The sequence below is a fragment of the Styela clava genome, chromosome 1 (genome assembly GCF_964204865.1).
Source record: "Styela clava chromosome 1, kaStyClav1.hap1.2, whole genome shotgun sequence".
Classification (NCBI taxonomy): Eukaryota; Metazoa; Chordata; class Ascidiacea; order Stolidobranchia; family Styelidae; genus Styela; species Styela clava.
In genome coordinates, this window is record NC_135250.1 from 5216566 (window position 1) to 5240183 (window position 23618).

Here is a 23618-nt window from a genome sequence, read left to right on the forward strand (position 1 = left end):
TTACTATTTTTTCCCTACTAAAGTAAAAAGTTCAGAACTTCTGGAAAAATAGAAAATCGTCATTTATCAGCTTGAAACATGGATTTTCCATTGCCCAGACTTCCAAAATATCTCCCAATAACCATTGAACAACCAGTTGAATTGCCCAAGCCTAAAAAATTTACTGTCCATGATTTTCTTGAAGAGAAGAACGAGCTACCTGAGGAAAGAGCACTTTTATGTGATAAAAACTGGCTATTTGATTTGGCATTTTTAGTTGATGTTACTAGCCATCTCAATGATCTAAATTTGAGACTGCAGGGCAAATGCAAACTATTTCCAAGCTTAGTAAATGACATTATCGCATTCAAGATGAAGTTGAAACTTTTCGTTTCCCAGTTGGAAAAAGAGGATTTGTCCCAATTTCCTCACATGAAATAACACCGTGAATGTGCTGCTGGTAATGGCAATTTGGCAATATACACAGAAAAAATCAAGTTATTGCAAGTCATTTGAAAGTCGTTTTCATGATATTTCAAAAGAAGAAGACTTTATACTTGCTTTTATAAACCCATTTTCACTTAGTGAACTAACCATAATGAAGATGCCAAGCAATATACAATTGGAACTAATTGATTTGAAAACTCATCCACCATTGAAAATTAAATTGGATGAGCTTTCTTCAGTCCCAAGTGCATCTGACATGATCAAGTTCTGGCAATCGTTACCCCGTGAAAATTTTCCAGAACTGAGAAAATTTGCCCAGGGTTTTATATGTCTTTTCGGAACGACATATAGATGTGAACAAACATTTTCTGCCATGAAACTAATTAAAAGCAAAGCGAGGTCAAGACTTACATATTTAAATTTGAAGAATGCACTGCTCCTCTCAGTAACAAACTTAACTCCAAGAATAAAAAAAAAAGGCGAAAGTAAAACAGCAGCAAAAGTCTCATAAAGGCGGTACTTGAATAAAATTGATCACTCTTATTTATTATACTTCCTTGCTTAATTTCTATTCATCTGAAGTTGTAAATTGTAAAAACTACATATACGTGTGTATATATGTGTGTGTATTATAAATTTATATAATTTCAACAAGAAACGGACATTAGGCGTGGGAATACAAGAGATTTACGGCGCATCTGAAACATGTTTAAAACGTGGCGCATGGTATGTGAAAGGTTGGCCACCCCTGGTATAGTGTCTCGCCTTTATCTGCAAGTTCCTTAACTTGCTAAGCTTTCCCCAAAGCAACACACGATATTTGCGCGCAAAAATAAGAGGCTGTTACTGCTACAATTCAGTATGCACGGAGGTAACTAATACAACTTAATTAAACAGCGAATAATAATTGATTAGAACAAGCACCAGCCACTCCGTAATAGTCCTTCTGCTCAACTTGACATGTAAACTTGCGCATTCATATCGCGTAGGCCTAAGTCAGTCATGTCATTAATGACCATCGAACCGTGAACAAACACTACACATGGTTTAAAACTAAAGCGGGACTCTAGTAAAGATGCAAAATCAATTTCAGATTGAGAAGTGTACGCACGTTTTACGAAGAACGCTAATCATACTTTAGATCAGGGGTGTGCAACCTGCGGCCCACAGGGAAAAATTGAGCGGCCCACGGAGAAGTACCATTTTTGAATGTTGTGCGGCCCGCGAAACAAGTATTTAATTTAGCTTAATCTGGTATGTGCGAGTAATTCAATTTCCTTTGCGTTGAAAAGCCTCTCCCTGGGTCCAATATCTTTTTCATACCTATGACGTTACGATACCCTAACAGCTAGCTTGTGCCATATGAACAGCGCATGTCACAAGATCAATAACCAAAATTCTTGGGCCTGCAACTACTATAAAGCCTAAAGTTGCGACCCGCGATTTCTCCCAGTTATTTCTACGTGGCCCTCCTGTATCAAAGGTTGCACACCCCTGCTTTAGATTTTATGTCACTTGACATAGCTCATATTATTTATGCTATTGACGTATGCGTAGACTATATATAAACCTCGTTATTGAATCTTCACCAAATATATTCAAAATTTCGTGGAAATTTATTTATCCATACTCTGAAATGATTTCAGATCCTTAGGTAGGGTTATAAATTATTTATTTCAGCTAAATATGGATTTCAATAGTGGAGGGAGGCACGGAGTCATAACTGACTAGCGTTTGCTTTTGTTTCTGTAGACAACAATTTATTCAGCGAAAAAAGCCCCTGGACAGTTTTTACAATACTAACAATTCAATTTGAGCTTCCGCTCTCCAAATACGGTTTCTCTGAAAATTAACTTTCATTCACATTATCGAAGGTAAGAAGAAATAGAAGAAACTGATTTTGACAAGCTGCCAGCAGAAAATACATGGTACTGACTCTATCTGAAACTACAAAAAATGAAAATTTATATTCCAGTGACCAGATTAGCGATAAGGCGTAATGCTAAATAGTTGTGTTCATTTCTTATAATTTCATAGGACCAAGGTCTATTATTAACACACGACGTAGCGGCTATGATCATGGAATCAGAATTCGGAACATGAATTCCTCGCGCTTATCACGGTGCGTCATTAAGTACTGAATGAAATGACGTTTACAACAATTGAGACGTAAATTCTCTCGTTTTCATATCGATTCTCTCGAACCAGATTGCACCAATATTGCACAGCCTTTGAAGTTCTGTCAAGCTGTTTCGTTTGCACTCGTCTAGTTTATTACCAATTTCATTACCGGTAAACAGATATTGTTGCATCAGATATTGTTGCTTTCACCCTAAATTCAATATAAAAGGTTCGTTTTCGTGTGTTGGGTTATCATTTTTAGTTGTTCGATCAACAGTCATCATGTATGAAATACATGTTACCGTAAAAAAAGCGAACGAAGAAAAATTTGCAAAACTTTGTGAGGACGAAAAGGCGCATCCCATCTTAATCGAACTGCCGAAAACCGCTGAGAACTATCAACAATTGATGTGCAGTAAATGGGTGACGGGAGACTTCAACGATGCTCTCAGAGTACGTAACTAATATCAAGCCTCCTGTTGGTTGTTGAGGAAGTAATTTATTGAATGATTCATTCAAAGAAAAAACGATTACTATAAATTTTATTTGGAATATGTTTTAGATAAGATGATTCTATTTTTTTTAAATATACCAAACCAGTTTTTGATAATTTTGCAAACTTGGCGAATGTATATGTATTCGGCAGATATATATCTAAATTTCTGTAGCGTGGATATTAAGCAGAAAGAAAAAATAAACATTGATAATATAACAATATCTTAACATAATCTGCGCTGCGCGAAAAGGCACAAAATGGTGGGATATTTCGAATCGTCACTTTGAGATTATATGAGGGTGGCAAGTCGCACGCAAAAAGCAAGTGTGAAGAACTGAAAGCTTGGTTGATTTCTATTGGATGCAACGTTATAAAAGTACAAAGAGAAGTTTCCATATACGATAACTATGTAGAACTTGACAAAGGATGGTTATAAGTCAAAAACTCTTTGATCCTATTTATCAATATCATTTATCAAAAGCGCTTACCAGACTCGTAATCGATATATATATTCTAACTATTAATGTGACATTTTTATTGTTTCGTGACTGTATTGATAATTTCAAGATGAAATAGAATAGATTTACTGAACTCGTATAAGAATAAATGGTAGTCCAGGAGTTTGTCAATCAAGACGGCGGACACCGTAACGTAGTTATGCCATTATTTTATTCCAATTTTCCTTATTTCAGTTCTATTACGAGTTCGGGGACTAGCCAAGTGAATCCCATAGCATTTGTACCTGGACTTATGGCCTGACCCTAACCTGGTACACATACTACGTCCCGGTGTCCGCCATCTTGGTTCACATACTTCGGGAGTACCAAATAAATAGCGCATGCTAACGTTTGGAGCATTATTTACAAGACGTGATGTGCTAGACAAAAATGTGACTACATCATGCTATTTATGAATTGAGGCTCCACGTTTTTTATTATTCACTATTCATGAAATTTTTTTAACATTCAAAAATTTATTCGTGTTTTAAAATCATGGTCATGAATAACCTTTCAATATTTTTTGATTAGTTGTAAGTGGGCTGTCAAGAAATCACTTGTAGGCCGTGAAAAATCACAAATACAGGGTGTTAAAAAAATAACGCCAAATCAACAGAAATTAAGAAGAAATGCTACTTAAAACATTTAACGACTAACACCTTTCAACAGTATTAAATTACGGAAAACTGCCATTTAAACATTTCAGGACTGTCATTTTTAACAGTTACTTTTTTAACGTTGCCATGACGAAACGAACGAATTTGACGGATTTCACCTTAATTTTGCGTAACTTTTTCAACACTCTGATATATAGCTGTAGTAAAAAAAAAATAATCTCAGAAACCTAGCCAATTTACTCTATAGTCGAGGGCTACTCAACTATTTTTACCGAAGATCTGCATACAAAACTTCAAAATTATTTGGGTCCGGTCTTTCCAGAAATCATATTTTGGAACCCTTTAAACGCGCACTTCCTTGGAAGGTTAATGATAATTAGTTAATCAAGATTGTTTATTATGACGTTATAGTTCTTTTTTATATATTCAATCTATAAAAGTCATTTCATAGAAGGAAACTTCAAAAGTGGGTCTAATGATCCAAAATAAAGAATTGGGTGCGGTCCGAATTAAATACTCGAAAGGTCTGGATTCGGATCGAGGTCTGCCAGTTGAGTAGCTCTGCTCTATACTATAGCGGAGGCTAAATTTTTGTCCACCCTGTAGACAGTGCAAACGCATTGATAAGTATTTTTAATTCATCAAACTAAAACATGCAAAAACCACCAAAATTTTTTTTTCAAACTCATGTTTACAAAATAACTGCAGATTGATTGATTACCAAATGCGGGGTACAGGAGGGTGATATATAGGCAGCATTTTTTGTAATACTGTCTAGGCTGGTTGCAAATAAATACCCGCCATAAATTATATTGGTAGGCCATAGCATTAATATTCAGTTAGCCAACCTAGGCTAATAGATTCCGCTATCGATTTTTAGTTCTTTATGATGCCTATATTGTTAGCATATATTTCCGACCAAAAAGATAGAAAGCCAGTTAACAATTTAGACTGACAAGCACATTATTTAACTTCTCTAGTTGCCTCATCTAACCATAACACTAGTCAATTTCGCTTTTATGACGCAACAACACCAAATGCGAATTTTTGATTACCCTCCAGCAAATGCGACGCAGGCCACAGATAATCAAGCTGCGGGCCTGGGTTTGGACCACACTGGTCAATACAGTTTTACGAATGGCTCCCGCTGTATAACTGGACGTTCCTTTACGCTACTAACTGAAACCGCGTGACGTTGACTGTACAAAACGAACCGTCCAATCGCCAATTGCTTCACTTGCCGGCAACTGTCATCTCGCAAAACTTGGATGTGCCGCAACCAGAAGCCCCAGGGTAACTAATGTGGACCGATTTATAGTAAATGGAAAGCAGTACCAGTACGTGCTTGCCTTTGCCATTAACATAAATGGTTAAAGTTTAAGATATGTTGAAGCGAAAATAACTTTTATAGAGCGTTCAAGGCGTACTTTCAGGTTAGATTTATAGTCGCGCTATAGAACGCATCCAGTTTTTGGAAGTGAAGTCGGTTAACATAAGGTTAAAATTTTGAATTGATAGAATACTACTAAAAATTCCCCAACACTACGTGCCTTTGCTAATTGCTAACTCGTAATTAAAGTTTATAAATTTGTGAAAATTTCAGCGAGAACTTAGTCAGAATTCAGTGACATTGTGACTGAATAAGAGCAAGTTTGATCCAGTTTAATCAGGTTTTGGAATCGAAATATATCAATCGTTTCATGCTGTTTGAATATTGCAACAGCGACTTTGATGACTTTTTAATCATTTCTCATTATATATATAAGATATTTGCACGAAACAGGCCAAGTCAATAAAGCTACAAATGAACGCTGGCGTGTCCGCTGTTATGAAGATCGTTTGTAATGTTAAAATACACAAAACTATGAAGCCACTGGGAAATATTCAAAAAATAATTTTTTATTATGTACCATTTTGTAGGATATGAGCGCGAAGGTATATTGATGTTTTTGAATTGGAAATAGTCGGATAAATAGTTCCAGCTGTACGTACAGAACGAGCAAAGAGGCAGCAAGCAAAATTATTGTCTGAAATTTTGACCCTGGGTATTCAAGGATTTTGGATATGAATAAATCGGCTTTTCCCTCCACCGGGAAAAATATAAAGATCTTATCCTACGAGTGCAGTTTTTCTAGAACAGGGTTGTCCAACCTTTTTGACCAAAGGGCCACATTTAGTTTACGAATGATTGAGCGGGCCACTTGACATGGTTTTTATATTCTAGCTTTCACTACACCGACTACTGATTAAAAAACAAACAAAACCATCACACCAAAATTATAAAAACAATGAAAATACAAAGATACAGTCAAGTCAAAAGTTTTTACCACACATATATATTTTAATGTGAAGTATGACACCGCTTTTATCCAGTAAGTTTGTCAATATTTGGTGCGATGGACGAAGCAGTCATGCATACCGAATTTTTTATATATATGACTATCAGAAATTAGTGATCTCTCGGGAGATTTGACATGGTTCATCCGCAAAAAAACTTGCTCGTACAAATAATTGCTGTCAAATATTAGGATCATAAAAACTGCCTCTTCTAGCTTCACAGAAAAAAAGGAAAAACAGATTAAAATACACGGCATCTCTCTCCAGCAATAACGCTCACAAAGGGACATAAATAAGAAATAAGCTTTCAATAGCTGGGTGGTACTTCTCGGGCGATTGTCAGACCGTGCAAAGTAAACACCCATTCGCAGTAGAGGGTATTTTCTGACCCCCGGTAATGAAATATTTTTAAATATTGAAAATTACATTTACAATATCCTTTTTATTTATTTCTCTAGCTAGATGAGTTCATTCTTTACAATATGGATTTCATGGAAAAAAATTCAGCCGAAATATATGCGAAAAATGGTACCAAGTACCCCCCACATTTTGCTAAAGGTGTAATTAAAAAGCTGGAAGAGTTGAATCCAGAAATGAAAGAAAATGAAAAATTTGAATTGTTAGTTGATGCTGGGTGCGGAGCGGGAAGTGCAGCAACGCATTTTTTACCGTATTTCAAAGCGATGATTGGATTTGATATTAGTGAGGAACAAATAAAGATGGCTCAAAGTGCTCGGCCTCGCAGATATGAAAGAAACTATGTCCTATTATGTAGCGACTGAAGCGGAGATGCCGGCAAAAGATAATTCTGTGGATCTGATCATTTGTAAAAGTGCAATCCATTATATGAATGTGGATGAGTTTGTACGAGAATGTAAACGTGTTCTTAAAAATCACGGCCTTGCCGCACTTTTTGCTGCATATTACTCAGAAATGGTGATAGAACAAGTAGTAGACAACAAAATTGTGTCAAGTACTTCTGGATTCCCTCTTTTGAAAAAAATAATTTTAAACCCGCTTGTGAATCATTTAAAAAACACCGGTCATCCATCATATGAAGCGTGGGATTTGAGATATGAACGAATCTATCAAAAAATTACCGGCATTAATAAGGAAAAACCTCAGGATGTATTTTTTGATGTATATTTCAATTTCGACGACTTTGAGGAATATATGAACCGTACTCCTATCTTTCGACAACACTTTTCAAATTATGGATCTCATGAACAACCATTCGTAAGGCTGAAAAAAGAATTCAAAGCACTCATTGGCGCACCTAACGCTGAAGATAAATCTCTAAGCTTGAAACTAACTGTCTCAGTTTTTACCATATATCTGACTAAATAAAATAGAGATTTCATAGCAGACTGAAATAATTCATGCATACAAAAAACAATACATTTTTGTTTTTTATTAATTATTTGAAATTAAATCAAGCTATATGAATTTCGCATGATTTGTTTTAAAGTTTTGTAATAACTTACAGTGTTATTATAAATATTGTTACAAACGAAACTATCCAGAACTTGAAAATGAAAGAACACGGACCTTCATTGAGTAAACAATATCGATGAACGAGTGGTATATCTCATTTTAAATGTCGTTTTGACAAAAAATTTCACTTCAACCAAATTACTTCAGAATAACGAAATACTGCGTACAGTAATTTCCAGTGCATCTGAATTTTTCTGCAATAAACAAAGTTATAAAAATTTGGTACTTTTCATCCTGGACGTTATGATACTGACACGGGCAAAATCCGGCCCGCTGGGTGTTTCAATCTGGTCCACCTGATGCTGGCATAAATTTCTGCCTCAAATTAATTTTTCATGCACTACATAGTTGTTGTTATTGGAATCTGTGCACTGTTAGATCATGATCGTAGTCTGTGTAAGTTGCATTTCAGGTTGACAAACCAAAACCAAATTACGATGTTTAAGGTAAAAATAGTACAAAGAATTTATTGAGATTGCGCTTAAATTTGGTTTTAGTACCAGGATTGGTATTTTCCAGATTTTCTTTTGTAAGACTGTAAATAAAATTCTGTTAAGAAATGTAACTTTTTACGTCAGACTTGGCTACATGGCTCGCCAGTCTAAATGGATGAAATTTTTGACCCTCGGGCTAAAAGCCTTGTATAATATATGGTTTCAATATAAATAGATAAAAAATGCTTTGTTTATAAGTCGTATTTCTAATTAAAAGGTGTAATCCATCAGATTCAATTGTGTACCTGCGATATAACAAGGATTAACGGGATTACTGAAAGAAGCCAGATATTTAATTAAGTCAAATATAAGCGCATGCTCAAATATACAGACAAGACGGTATGGTACCGGTATGATGAAACAGTGATAAACCGTACAGCAAATCAATCCATATGTACACTTAGTGTCTAAAACCATAAAAACATATTTAGACATGTTTTGAAATATTGGTGGCGGGATACTTTCTGACATAACATACCATGTTTACGCGTACATATGGCTTGTAACACTTTAAAATATAAACTTTGTAATTTCTGCTTCTGTTTCGTTTAAATTAGAAGCTACTGTAAAATAAATAAGTTCTGTTATTAAGAATTCACCTGGACCAAACTTGATAGCCAAATATTTATTGAAATTGAACCCTTAGAGGAATAGGAACGCAGAATAGGAACGCAGAATAGGCCAAAGGGTTTTTGTACCCTGAGGGCAACTGAAGTCTCCGTGTTAGTAAGAATTAGAGTAGTGTTGCCTGACAGCTCATGCATCAGTAGGCTTTGCTACACGTACTGGATTCAAAGTATTGGCATAAATGGCTAGTTTTGAGGTTTGTAATTGAAAATAATCTTGACGTAGGCATTATTATTTAGTTTTTCACAAAAGCAGAGGCGGACACCGTTGTTGTCTACGAATAATTTCAGTTTCTAAACTTTAAAATGTAAATCTAAAGCAATGTCGAGTATACAATACATACTAAAATGTGAAGCCTTCGATCCAAGCTAGCCTGTTATGTTTCATGTCAGCTCCATAGAGGTTTCAGTCGCATCATCTTTATATTCCAGTAAATTTAGTTTCCAGTAAAATCAGTGAAAACACTGAGATTCGACTAACCAGAAAGGAAAAAGATTGGTGAATATTCTTAAGTAGCCTATTCTAACGATAGTTAAGCCTAGGCTATACCGGGTCATTTTTCTAGTTGAATGCCAGTATATTTCTATATTTTCCATTAAAGCGCGTTTTGAGTGGTTAAGTCACTTAAGAACAAAATTAGTTGAAGCAAATAAGGAAATGAGATCACTACGAGCACGAGAAGCTATTCTCATAGCCTGTGTTTTCGTGGCATACTGTATGGTTGAATCGCAGTTGTCATTGAATGGATCACCATGTCAACGGTCATCTCTTGATTTGTATTTTGAAAATGACGTTACACTGGAATTTGAAAAGTTTGGATTTGATTGTGCGGGAAATAAGTCACAAACTGAAGAATGTAAAAATGCAACTCCGAAAAATAGTACCAGAGCTATTGTGAACGGGAAAGTCTTCAGCCTGGAAACCGACAAAGGTCAGAATAGAAATATTGTCTTCAGTAATGAACCCATTTCGTAATAGAACCGTCAAGTAAACCAGGGGTGTCAAACTCGTGGGGTTTCGAGAGCCGCATTGCATTTTGGGAATTGTGCAAAGGGCCGCAAATACTTTTTGATATGCTTTGATAATGTATAATTAAAGAATATTTTTAGATAGGTGTAGTTTGTGACATGCATTGTGATGCAATTAAACAACCGAATGAAGTTTTGTTATTTTCCTAAATTGAAATGCCATTTACATATTAATTTTCTGCATTTCACTATTATTGCAATTTACTGTATTTATTACAAAAAATCATAATTTTTTATGTACAACTATCCAAAACATTTTTGAACAGACTTTTGGTGAGGAAAGAATACATACACTAAAAATGACTTAATTTAAATATATAGACCTAAAATTTACAAAAATACTGCAGAATAAACTCAATATTTTTTTTTATTACATATGTCCTGACGTCTGGCATGTGAGTTTGTTGCTTTTTGGTCGGGTGTGACTTTTGGTTGTTTCGTGCATTGAAAAAACGGATTTTTATGATGGAATAAACCAGTTGGAATTTTGAGAACTCATTTTACAATACTTCGGATTCCATGTAATCTGTGTAGCATTCCAAAATTCGATCTTATCAAATTTGAGCTATTCACAATAGAACTGTGAGGTGGTTTTTGGTCAATTCACCGCAAAAATATTGTGAAATCGGTTCTCTAAAATTAGCAGTAACTATCCGGTTAACCGGGTAGTTAAACTATGGAATACCCGGATATATCCGTTATCCGGATAGTAAAAATTATAGGTATCCGAACCAACCCTAAGTACTGATGGAAAGGTGACAAATTAAATAATGTGCTTCAGAATTTTGAAAAATGCAGAAATATTGTAATTCCCATTTTTGTTCAAAAATGCCACCTTTTTCATGTACACTTTGCGTTTCATTTAATCCCTGAAGTGTTTTTTCAAGTATTCTTTTACTATCTTGAGGTGTAATCGTAATTGGGTCAAATTGAAAACAAAAAAAAATAATTCTCCAAAACTACTTTGAGTAAATTGTCGTTTTCTGTGTGAATAATCAATTTCACTAAAAAAAAATAATTACAATTATTGTGAATCGTTCAAGGACCACATTGGAAGTTCTCTGGGCCGCATGCGCCCCGCGGGCCGCGAGTTTGACACCCTTGAAGTAAACGATAATATTAAGATATATAGGTGCATTGTAACGGTTTTATGTAAGGGTCCTCGTTGTGTCAGTTATATAGTCAAAAAGCCCGTGTGCTGCAAAGCCACGCAGCAGGTTCGCTAGCCTGATGAGGTGTGTACTGGGTCACGTGGACAGAGGTGCTCGGAGTCATTTGGATATGCTCCGGTGGAAAGCACATAAGTCGAAACCATGACCGTGACACCACAAACCTGTACAGTGTACACGACTCTGAGATAATATACACAAATAAAACAAAAATAAAATAGCAAATTCAAGTCCCGTCACATAGACAAAAACATTTAATTTAGAAATTTGATATCAATATACCCAGAACAAGGCTTGAAACTTGTAAGACTGATTGATTCACACCATGAGAGGAATTTAATGTCTCCATTCGTCCACCAAATAGTTCAAACCTTAAATATCTGTATTTTGAAAACTCAAACTTTTGTTCTACTTTTTACAGAAAAGTTCATCCCAACGTTAGATGAAGAAGCACCAGAGCAAGAAAAAGCTGTCGGCAATTTAGGGTAAAATATTTTTTGCTAATATCCAAAAGTTAAATTTTGTCACACTATAAATATTTTGCACTAATATGTTCAGACCAAAATTAAAGACTCTGACTTTGATGGAAGACCAACAAGGCTCGGTTTTACATATGCTGAATTGTGAGGAAATTGAGCGACTCTTCAGTCCTGATTCTCCCGATGAGTTTCATAGCCAAGATGGAATCGAAACTTCAATTGTATCATACACTGGCTATATAGAACATCCGGTTCTAGGACGCACACCTTGTATTTTAAAGAAGGTAAAAACGGTTAAACTCATGTGTTTCGTTTTTTTTCCTTTAATTCGTTCAGGACCCCAATGCCACCTAGTTCCTTTCTACTTTCCATTTAACGTTCTATTTACTGTATCGTCTATCTTGTCTTCAAGGTTAATAAGGAAGTAAATGACGGGATACCACACCGCACTCTGATTAATGAATTTGAAAAAAGAAAAATTTTAGGAGGAAATACCAAAGTTACAAAGAGATTGTTGGGAGAATGTGATAACGAAGAGTCGTTGAGTATTTTAGTGGAAAGAGATCTGGTTTGTATTTTATGTCATAACATAAAAATTAATCTAGTTATTAGATAACCAAACTCTCCTGTCTAGTGATGTGCAAGCAAGGACAGAAAACACACGTTACTCTAACAAAAACCGGGACTCGAACGTATTGTCGTAAACAAAATCACACAACTACAAATCGCGTAATCAAGAACATGCGCCCAACAATAACAGAAGAAAGCATAATAATTTTTATAGTAGGCCTACCAACCCGGCGTTGCATATATACTAATATCCAGCATTCATATATATATACATATATGTACAACGTACATCATTTCATTTAGCCAATCGTTGTCCTTAATTTTGTCACTAGTCAAGGCGGAACTTTGAAATAGCTAATCACTTACTTGTTGTTGACGATACCCATGACCCGCGCGGTGAAGGGAAGTCAATATAATGACCGTTAAACATTGAAACATCAATAATGTTAAAGCATGCTAATATAATTCAACGCTTTGTCGGATCACTTCAAATACTATCTTGAACTTTCCATAAGAACCCGATGTTTCTCTAATGAAGCTAGGTGACGATCTTGCGTTTCGTTCCAGCTTTCTGTTGACTTAGAGCAAGAACCTATCATTTGAAATTTGACCAAAAGAAGTTTTTCGTCTATTTTTAATTTTGCAGGAATCCACTACATTATGTGATGATGAGCAGGTGGGAACTTATGCAAACTCAAAATGTATAAGAAACGAAAAGTTAAGGTGAGAAACAGAATATTGTCATTTTACCATCCATTTATAAGGAGTCAAATTTGCTATGTTATGATTCAGCCCCAATTTACTCCAAGCGTATTCTGCCAATCGATCATTAAGTTTTACAAGGTGGCAATGCTCATGAATACGGACACAAAATATACGCAATAATACTGGTGCGGACTTATCGGTTTAACTGAGCACTGACTTTACTGAAACGACCCACGTGACAAAATTAAAAAAATGTCCCCCTTTGATAAAAATTCAATAGCACAATTTTGGGTAAAATCGGGGCCCATTAGATTGGGAGAAATTAAAAAAAAAATTCTTCTAGCGCAGGGGTTGAAAGATTTTTTGACCAGAGCCCGAAAATTTAGCTTCACTAGACTGGCGGGCCATGTAAGTGTGACGTAAAAGGTTACATTTTATGAACAATATTTACAGTGTCACACAAGCAAAAATGGAAAACAAGCTTTGTGCCAAAACTACATTCAGTCTATATCTCAACAAATACCTCGAGCCATTTTATAGCTCAAACATCAAAATTTGTTTTCAGTTTGGTTATGGCAACATCAGGCGAGCCAAATTGAATTACCCAACGGGTCGTATTTGGCCCGCGGGGCGTAGTTTGTCATGTTAGTTCTAGCGGCTTCAACCATCTTCAAGTGTCGAAAATTGAGTCGTGGTCCATTAATTGCACAGAAAAGCGATTTTAGCAACAACAACAAGGCTAATAACGAGAATCTATAGCAAAACGATCTATATGTACACTTCATGTCCAATAACTTGGTATATTTTCCCATTATTACAGAGCTCGCATTGAAGCAAGTGAAGACAAAACAAGATCTGCATTCGGATTCATAAAGGAAATATTATGCGTGTTCGCAGAAATAGAAAGGAAGAAATTTTTTATGCAAGATATAAATGGAAAACATATTTCATTTTCTTCCAATTTTTCTGTAAGATCAATTTTTTTTATTCTTAGTCAGGCGCTCCAGAAGTATGTGTACCAATATGGAGGTAACTAATATTGTTCGCCTACTTTACAGCAAGTTGTGTGAAGGGACTGAAACTTATGGGCAGGGGGTATATTCACTTGGCTAACACAGACAGTCCCTGAACTCGTAATAGAACTAAAATAAAAGCAAATCAGAATAAAATTATGGCTCAACTCTAACCTGGTACCAGTGGCGTAGCATCCAACCCCGCAATCCCCGCGGCCGCGGGAGGGCCCACAGCTCAAAGAGGCTCAAGCGATTAGAATTTAGAAATTTAAGCCGCAAAACCAAAAGTTGTATTGCAAAACCAGTAATGCACATCTCATAATGTTGATGTTAGTTTTGCTCAAATCGTTTTGTCTCGTAACAATGCCAGGGAGTCGTCGATTTTCGGCGTCTTGTGGTTTGATCGTAAATATGGTTTGATTGCACGGGCAAAATTAGGAAGGCTGTCAGAATGATGTCGAAAGCAAAAACTCTCAGTGGCGCACAGAAACGCAGAAGCGGAAGCACGTATGAAAGAAAATTAAAGTAACCAAGATAAACGGCAAATTTTAGGTTACCATTGCTATTTAATAGCGACATGTTAGGCTTTTTGACGAAATAAAAAAAACGTTGTTTTAGCTTATGTCCGAAAGTTTTTAGGGTCATTTTCACGAAATATTTTTGCGAGGGGGGGGTCACGAGAGTCTTGCTACGCCACTGCCTGGTACACTTACTACCCTTCGTTCATATATCAGTCAACGCGATTTCGAAGTTAAAATATTATACATCGATAGCTAACGTACTCAATGTATTCAATTCAAATATGCTTTGAGCTCAGTCATCTCATTAAAGTGAAAGTCAAAAGAACGGTTTATCAATTAAATTCTATTTCAGCTATAGTTTGCGCACATTAATATACATCATATGGAGGCAAAATAAAGTATTATATTCTATTTAATATGAAATAATGAATGGAATTGTTCTCTATTGTTAAATTGTAATCGTTGCCGATGTTTCTGTCCAAGGCGTAATTCATAATACAGAAATACGCCTCTTCATTCAAATAAACCCAGCTTACCGTGTTTTTGTATATTTCAATGTCTAAACTTATGATATAGGCTACGTTAAAATACAAGAATGAGGTTTTCAATTATATTTTTTATGAAAATATCTTCTTTTTCTATCTTGTAGGTTCATATCAATAACATTGATATTTTGTCTCATCATGGGTCTCGTAACATCCTTTCTGGAAGCACATGCAAATACGACGATAATTGTCCGGCACCTACAAGTCTTTTGTGGGTGAATGGGTCAGCAAATAGAGTGGTGTATGAAAAATGTAATGATCCACTACCGCTATGTACAGATAGAAGGTAAGACGAGAATTTGGCATTTTATAATTGTTATTTTAACTCGTTTTCTTTTGTGTTTGCTAACAGTTGTTCGGCGGGTTGCTCATGTTTTGAATTGCTTAGAGTTTGGAATAACCTCGCCATCTCAATTCTGATTACGCCGAATGCTCCTTGTCGTCGTGACTAGTGAGGTGGTTCACGTAACCGCTGTTCGGTTAAAGCTTCTTTCACCATCAAGTCCTTGCATCTGAAACAAAAAATCGGATACTAATCCCATACCCGACATGGACTGGCAACCGGACGAAAGGCTTTGGTTCGCCATACGATTAAGCCGTCCTATCTCCTTTCCATCGGAATAAATATGAAAATCTTATCGTTTGTTCTCAGTTGTTCGGGGTACAACGCTACTCTTCATATGTGTGGAATAACAAGATGGATTCTTCAACCTTTGTATGAATATTTTCATCGAATACAAGACAGATCTAGGATGACACAAATAATGATGTCAAGTATGAATAGTTGGCCTTTTCTTCGTCGTACTGCGATGGAAGCTTGCAGTAGGGTAGGTGACACATATTCTAAGGACTAGGCAATATTAAACAATCAAACTAAGATATCATAAACGTCAGTAAACCACAGCTTAATTTGAGATATCCCGAAGTAAAAATACCAATAAATGCGCAAACAAACGCAAGGAGCAATTTTGAGAAAACAATTATGACATCATGGTGACTAATCTAGCCCGCGTGAAAACACATCGCATTCTGACGCAACAGTCTTCTTCCCCTCGGGTGAAACAAACAATATTATTGAGCAAAAATTTAAAATAATCATCTAAGCCTAAGAATGCATATACGTATAAAAAAGGTATCTTTCCATAGCACTACTGGTACTCCCGAAGTATGTGAACCAAGATGTCAGACACCGGAACATAGTATCAGTACCAGGTTAGGCCATAATTTCAGGTACAAATACTACGGGAGAAACTTGGCTTGTCCCCGAACTCGTAATAAAACTAATAAAAAGAAAATTGGAATAAAATTATGGCCTAACCCTAAGCTGCTACACATTACTGCGTTACGGTGTCCGTCATCTTGGTTCACATACTTCGGGAGTATCAAATATGCTACCTAAATTCTCATCAATTTTTCGTCCCAGACCGACTTTCTCTTGTATCGGTCGACGTAAGTTTTAATTGCGTGAACACACGTTTCGAAGCTATCTCCTTCAGCGAGTCACTATACAATGCTCCTAATATGTAGATCCCATCATGGTAGTATATCTTTGCGCTGCTGTTCGAATTTCTAAAATCCAAATGGTTCCTCTTCAATCTTTCTCTTCTTACAGGCGACAATGTATTTGATCTTATACGATAAAGATATGAAAGCGATGAATCAACCAGTGAACAATAAGAAAAAAAGTTTTCATGTTGGACCAAGAAAGCCAAAACCGAAATAGTGAAAGCGAAGAAATTGTAATGATCAATCGATGAGTTTGCGGCTTGGTCTGAACCAGTGAATGGTGTTTTGTCCAGTCTGAATTATGTCCATGCGTTATTCAAGTAATGCAAAATCTTCAGTCACTTAGATAATTATTTTGAACTCAGCCAAGGTGAAAAAATGATGATGATGACACAAAATACGTCAACTCAGAAAAGTCGCCAAAATTTCAAATGAAGTTCAATCGGGCGACACTTATGCGTGTTAGGGTAAAAGGGAATGGAAAAGACGCACATATTCTTAGGCCCAATGTGGGTACACTCATAGTATTTGTACCAGGCTAGGGTTAGGCCATAATTTTAGTGGTAATCAGTCCATTTGCACAACTCGATGCAAAGTAGGCGAACAAAATTAGTTATCTCCCTATTGGTACACATACTTCTGGAGTGCCCCAAAAGGCCAAAGTGCATTTCACCGATGACAGCCGTCAATACAGTGCTGTAACTATAGCGACGTGAACCGAAACATGGCAAAAATATCAACTTTGATATAAAGTCTTAAAAAATAAAATTACCATAGATTTGTGTGAGATCTACTCCCCCGTTCGCACTCATAATCAAAGAAACCCCCGTCTGAGTGAAGTTACGCACAACGGCTAAAATATCAAAAGAGCAATTGGACCAATAAAAATTTCCGATGGTGCATATCTACAAACCACTGCCAAAATATATTACATTCGAGTATATTCCGATACGTCCTTACAGATTAACCGGAGCGCCCGACAATACGCAAATTTTTTTTTATCATTCCATCAGCATATTTGCGATGTGCGACCGTAGTGATCCAATTTTGCTTTGGAAAACACCATAAGAATAGGCATCTGTTCAGAATGACCCACCCATCATAATTTAAACAAGACAGTGAAACAAATCTCATTTTTACGAGTCTAAAATTGGCACAAATAATGTTGCATAAAAAAACAAGTCGTAAAATGCACCAGTGATAATAATAAAAGACTGTGGAACGCAAAATAATTTACCAAAACAAATTAATCAGATGTCCGTGTGCTTCATTTTATAGGATTTAAATAAAGCCACTGTGAAGAGAAATAAATTAATTTGGTTTACATGAATGCAATTTACAGACGGCCTCCCTTGGCTCCCAACGCTTAGTTTAGGGGTAGCTCATTGAATTTATCTAATATGAATCTCACGATTTCCATCTCTATACAGAACAGGCTCCGGGCAATTGATTCGCCCAGGGCTTATCAATATTGAAAATCGGGCCCGCCTGAATGGACTAAGGAATAATTGATTTACCAATTGCATTTCCTCATAGTACTATAGCACTTATGCTTTGTTGGCATAAACGACACCAAAAATAATTCTGGAATATCATATCTATGCAATATACATCAATCACAAATTCGTTTCAAATATTGCTGGGGAAGTTTACGAAAATATGATGTGTAACATCTTTTGTCTAGTGATTGAACATTTTTTATTCATTGCACTGATGTTTTAAGTATCAAATAAAAATTTTATTTACGAATTATCTTTATAAAAAGAGCAGATCAAAAATCGTCAGTAGCATCTGAAATAGCAGAGCACAGCGGTTTTGTTGAGCTGTTAGTACTGCTGAAAGACGTTGTGCTTATATTATTGCAACTCGTTGGTAAAACGCCACCCTCAGCGTTATCCGATGTTTCGATTGCACTGGAGTTTTGTACCACGAGGCTTCCAGGAGGTTTGGAATTATATATCAACAGTGATAAGAATATGACAAAAAACGAAATGATGTATAACGGTGTAAACTGAGAAAAAAAAGATGTATGAATTAGAGGAAATACTGTTGTAAATTTTTATTTCTCATCCCTGATGACAGTGAAATAGGCCTTGGTGTTATAAAGATATATAGAGATGAGACATGGATAGAATATTACATGTAATACTAATAAGGCTAGGAAAGCTAATAAGGCAGCTTATCATATGTGATATTTCTCTCCAAAGTTTCAAGTACGTGGGTTGGGCTAAAATTCGATGCACCTGTCACAACCCGAACTAATTAAAATTTTTAGGATATATGTTTAAAACAATCTTATAATAGATCATATCCATATTGTGGAGAAAATTTGCCCAAGCGAAGTCCCACCCAGTAAGGAGACCGAGCTTTGAGCTAAGTTATTGGTGATTACTGAATTTTTTTTACAGTGACAAAACGATCAGTTTCATAGACAAAACGTCTCTACTAACCTTATATCCAAATAGGAATATTCCAGCAAATAATGCATAAAGATCGGCCGTCAAAACTGATAGATTCACTGTGGCAGCACTACTCATCTTCATAACAATGGGCATTAATGAGTATAACGCAAACATACATGCTGCAAATCCTACCAGAGACATTATAGAACCAGCCGACCATATAACTGCTTTCAAAGCGTCTCTTTCCAAAGCAGCTCTGTAAAATATAGTAATCGTGTTCATGAAAAAAAATCATCATTATGATGTGAAATATATGATATCAGATGTCCAAAGAATTTAATTTAAACACAATAACTATCTAAAAAAAGATGAACAACTTTATGTGAAATTGACTATTTTAATACTGAAATTCTATGTTAAATTTCACAGGATATACCAGTAATCGAAATAAGAATTGAATGAAATTATGAACAAAGGATAATTTAAAAATATTTGAATACGATTTTAGAAATCAGAATGCAAGACCAACAATACAACAACTGAAAGTTGTCATGTTATGAATATGCTACATATTATTATAAAAATAGATAGATAGTTTATTTTAAAAACTCCCCAATCTGACAATAAAAACAAATTGAAAATGGAGAATTCTGGAGAGAATATTTTCACTCTTGTGTAGCCAAGGCGAGGTGAGTATTACCGGTATATCTGGTGTCAATGACAGAACTAAAACAACAGCCAAAAGCAGTAGATGCGAGAAACATTTGTCGCTGGTTTATGGTTTGAAATTGCAGATGCAGATATTATTACATTTTTATTGTCTACAATTGCAAGTGTACACATACACACTGTGTGATAGGCTCTTCTTTAAATATTGCAAAATCACAGTCTCAGTATTATTTGATAATCAATGCCAAGCCAGTGTATGTTCTGGTAAATCAAACAGTTCTACAATATTAACATATTGATACTGCAAACATGGCACATTAATTTATCAAGTGGGGAAAGTCTGAATGAATATAATATAGACTGTTAAGTTGTTAAATGAATATTCAATGAATTTCATTAATAAACTGAATCTTCTTTAACTTACATTAATATACCAGTAGTGATTGAGCCAAATATACCAAACATGGCTAATATTTCTGTTCTTCCAACTGGCCGAGTTTTCATAACAAATTCCATACCGACATTCGATATACCATAACATGTTGCACCAAGTAAAACCATCATATCACCAAGAAGGGGATTGGAACCTGGAATAACAAGTTAAAATTGTCCGCAACTGCACATAAATAAAAGTTATGCCATTAGAAGTTGCACAAAGAATATTACTAACATGGTGCTTATTCACACCTTTTGCTTTGATCAAGGCTCTGTACATGTAGTCGCTGATATTTATTGGTACTCCCATAGTGTGTAAACCAAGATGGCGGACACCGGATTGAAGTATGTGTACCAGGTTAGGGTTAGGCAATAATTTCAAGTACAAATAGTCAAATACTACAGGAATCACTTGGTTAGTCCCCGAACTCGTAATAGAACTAAAATAAGGAAAATAAGAATAAAATTATGGCCTAACCCTAACCTGGTACACATACTATGTTCCAGTGTCCGCCATCTTGGTTCACATACTACGTGAACGCCTATTCAATGACATGTAAAAAGCACCAAAAAGTTAAGAAAATTTGACTCCGAAACCAGGCTGCAAAAAAATATTTACTCCTACTTTGAGAAAATTGAATTTTGTTAACGAAAAAACTTTGACGTATGCAAGAATTACTATAACAGACTGTTATGAAAGCTTAGTAGTGTTAATTCATTTTATGTTTTCGTAGACAATTTCACTTCCTTCATCACTATTAAAAGTGTGCAACGTTAACCCCGACTCCCCAATCTGGAGAGTTTAAAAATACCACACGGACTTCAAATCCACATATGAATTATTTCAAACACTGGCTCCACAATCCTGTCTGCTATAACCATTTGTCAACCTATGAATGAACGGCGCTCCAGAAGTGTGTGTGCCAATATGGAGGAAACTAATTTCGTTCGCCTACTTTACATCAAGTTGTGTAAAAAGACTGAAACCTATGGTATATTTACTTGGCTAACACAGACAGCACCCGAACTCGTAATAGAACTAAAATAAGGAAAATCAAAATAAAATGATGGCCTGATTGTAACCTGGTACACATACTACGGGAGTACCGAATGAAGCTATGAGAACTAGATTAGAAGTATGTCAGACAGTCATATACAAAATACACTCACCTGATCCTTCTCCTCCTCTGTCGAGTAACACATCAGCAGTAATCATGACTGCAACACCCAACAATGCAATCACGACACCAACATAATGTACGGCTTTATATCGAGTCTTTAAAATGAACCAGGATAGCACCATGACAATGAATATAACGAAACAGTCGAGCACCTGAGGGTAAACAATAATGAATCAGAGGACAATGCTTAAAACTTTCATCGATACCATTAGTTTCCACTTGATGAAATTGATTATTTTCACACACAGTTTAGTATTTAGAGTATGATTTTAACTAATTTGCCATAAAAATACTGATATAAAAATATTTCTGTTGTTTCAAAAATATATTGGTTATAAGTATTTGTTTGTCGTAAGCTTCATCCAAAGTAAGACACAAACATTGAAAACCAGATATATACTAATAAGCAAAGTTTAAATAATCTATGGCACATGTTTTTCAAGATATAAATTTGTACCTGGACACTTGTTAAAGAGGTATATTGATAAGCAGTCACCATAAGAAAGTTAGCTGCGACGTCAGCAACTGATATTAAAAAATATTTCCATCCAAATTCTTTCAAAGTCTAAAAATGAAAAATGGTAATTATTTTTATGTATTTATGAGGTTTATGTATCAAACCCTTGTTATGGGGAATATCTCAGCTGTTTATTTTCAATTATTAATTTTCAGTCAAAATTTTTTACCATAAGTTCAACCCAATATACTCTCTAGCTGTTGAGCCAAGTCAACTGCCGCTTGTAATATTCATGCATCTAAAACAAATAACTTGTTAACTATTCTAATGGACTGGTAACCTGACAAGAAGCCATGGTTTGCCATATAAATAGGATGTCTCAATCAGCTTTTCCCTAATTGGGATAGATATGAAATATCCTGTCATTACTGGTTTCATTTCTATTCAAAGTCATGCAAAAAATTTTCTTTAGTAAATCAATGCATGGATAACTATCGACTTTATGATTCAAACTAAGTTACATATTATGGTACTAGTAAAACCTATTTATTTTGAAAATTTCCAATTCAACTTATACAGAATAAGAAATTTTTGAAAAAATTCCAACTAAATCACTCATATGCAGAAACTCAGGACATCCAATTTCATACAACAGAAAAAATTTCTAACAAATCACAAATGAATATTGATGAGTTTCTAACAACCTTAAATAAAACTCTATTTCCATTTTCATCCTTTTGTCGAAGAAGCAACAATCCATAAACAATGCAGAGTAAAAAATAATTGCAAAAGCTTTGTGTGCATGGAATATCTGCATTGTAATCTTCCACGAGATATGTACTCGTTACAGCCGTACCACATATCAGTAGTGACAATCCTTGGCCATATAGAAGTGGAACCAGAACTTCCCTGTAAAAATTAACAACATATATATTTGAATTTTTTTATGCTATTTATTTATCAGTAAAATTCAGTTTCTAACATGACTGCATGAGAGGAATTTTGTTATTGTTAGAGGGAGATTTTATTTTGTATTTGTAGCATTATTAATAATCTTTAGTTCTTTATTCTTCCCTATTATTATATATTTATTACAGTATTCACATGTTATAAACTCTTTAAACTGTCAATCAATACTGTAATAATGAATAAATAAAATATCATGGTTTCTATGCATATTTGGGAAGGAATAAGACGGGAAGTGTTTAACGAAAAAGGTTGGGAACCACCGACTTAAAACAATGGTAAAATCTCTCATAAATTGCTCAGCTTGGAAGATACAGCATCGCGCTAAGGGCTTGGAATACGCCAGTCATCACACCTCTAATAACTACGACATCTGGCAATCAGATAAAAGGCAGCCGTCTCATCCAGGATTTTCTTTTCCCCAGGATAATTATGAAAATCCTATTTTAATACCAAAGTCTAAAAGTAAGGTAAACTCATAAACAAGGCAACAGGGCCGACATCAAAATGCTTACTATCCAGTCATACCAGCATACACGACAATCGACAAGGAAAGCTCGAAACAGCGAACTGATATAAACCATAGTGGTATACCTTGAAATTAAATGTTTCCCGAACGACTTTATCTTCTTACAAAGATGATTACCGGTACCGCTACTGTCTGAAAGCCGCTCTTCCATCTGTTATTCCAGTATTGACCACAGATTTCGACACGTGCACGTACTACATATGATACTAGACATGTGCGCACATGAAGAATTGAGGCTTCGAGCGCTCGGTTACATCGAAAACGGTCTGATGGCAGGGGTGTGTTGTGGGCGGTGTCCCTGGTGACCGGCACAAATTTACAAATTAACTTCCAA

General features: G+C 35.5%; 2 protein-coding genes across 2 annotated transcripts; one reads left to right on the plus strand and one right to left on the minus strand.

Annotated features, from left to right (window-relative positions):
• Window positions 1–9284: 9284 nt before the first annotated feature.
• LOC120343439 (uncharacterized) lies at window positions 9285–16996 on the plus strand. Its single transcript, XM_039412614.2, has 9 exons — window positions 9285–10040; window positions 11728–11791; window positions 11865–12069; window positions 12198–12353; window positions 13002–13078; window positions 13881–14028; window positions 15244–15425; window positions 15792–15966; window positions 16752–16996. Exons 1-9 carry the CDS (start codon window positions 9767–9769, stop codon window positions 16860–16862), a joined length of 1392 nt encoding a protein of 463 aa, XP_039268548.2. The 5' UTR covers window positions 9285–9766; the 3' UTR covers window positions 16863–16996.
• A 768-nt stretch (window positions 16997–17764) lies between these two features.
• LOC120343448 (solute carrier family 35 member F1-like) lies at window positions 17765–23585 on the minus strand. Its single transcript, XM_039412627.2, has 7 exons — window positions 23350–23585; window positions 22494–22698; window positions 21790–21897; window positions 21322–21484; window positions 20141–20303; window positions 19096–19303; window positions 17765–18656 (listed from the first exon to the last, which is right to left on the minus strand). Exons 1-7 carry the CDS (start codon window positions 23433–23435, stop codon window positions 18417–18419), a joined length of 1173 nt encoding a protein of 390 aa, XP_039268561.2. The 5' UTR covers window positions 23436–23585; the 3' UTR covers window positions 17765–18416.
• Between the last annotated feature and the right edge of the window lie 33 nt (window positions 23586–23618).

Bases quoted from the DNA above. Each gene is read 5' to 3' on its own strand.
- LOC120343439 (XM_039412614.2), top strand. From the start codon at position 9,767: ATGAGATCACTACGAGCACGAGAAGCTATTCTCATAGCCTGTGTTTTC. The intron at 12,354-13,001 runs GTTTGTATTTTA...TTAATTTTGCAG, and splicing joins TTTTAGTGGAAAGAGATCTG to GAATCCACTACATTATGTGA. The intron at 13,079-13,880 runs GTGAGAAACAGA...CCATTATTACAG, and splicing joins ATAAGAAACGAAAAGTTAAG to AGCTCGCATTGAAGCAAGTG.
- LOC120343448 (XM_039412627.2), bottom strand. From the start codon at position 23,435: ATGGAAGAGCGGCTTTCAGACAGTAGCGGTACCGGTAATCATCTTTGT. The intron at 22,699-23,349 runs GTATACCACTAT...TAATTTTTACAG, and splicing joins GGGAAACATTTAATTTCAAG to GGAAGTTCTGGTTCCACTTC. The intron at 18,657-19,095 runs GTTAGTAGAGAC...TTTTTTTCTCAG, and splicing joins TATTCCTATTTGGATATAAG to TTTACACCGTTATACATCAT.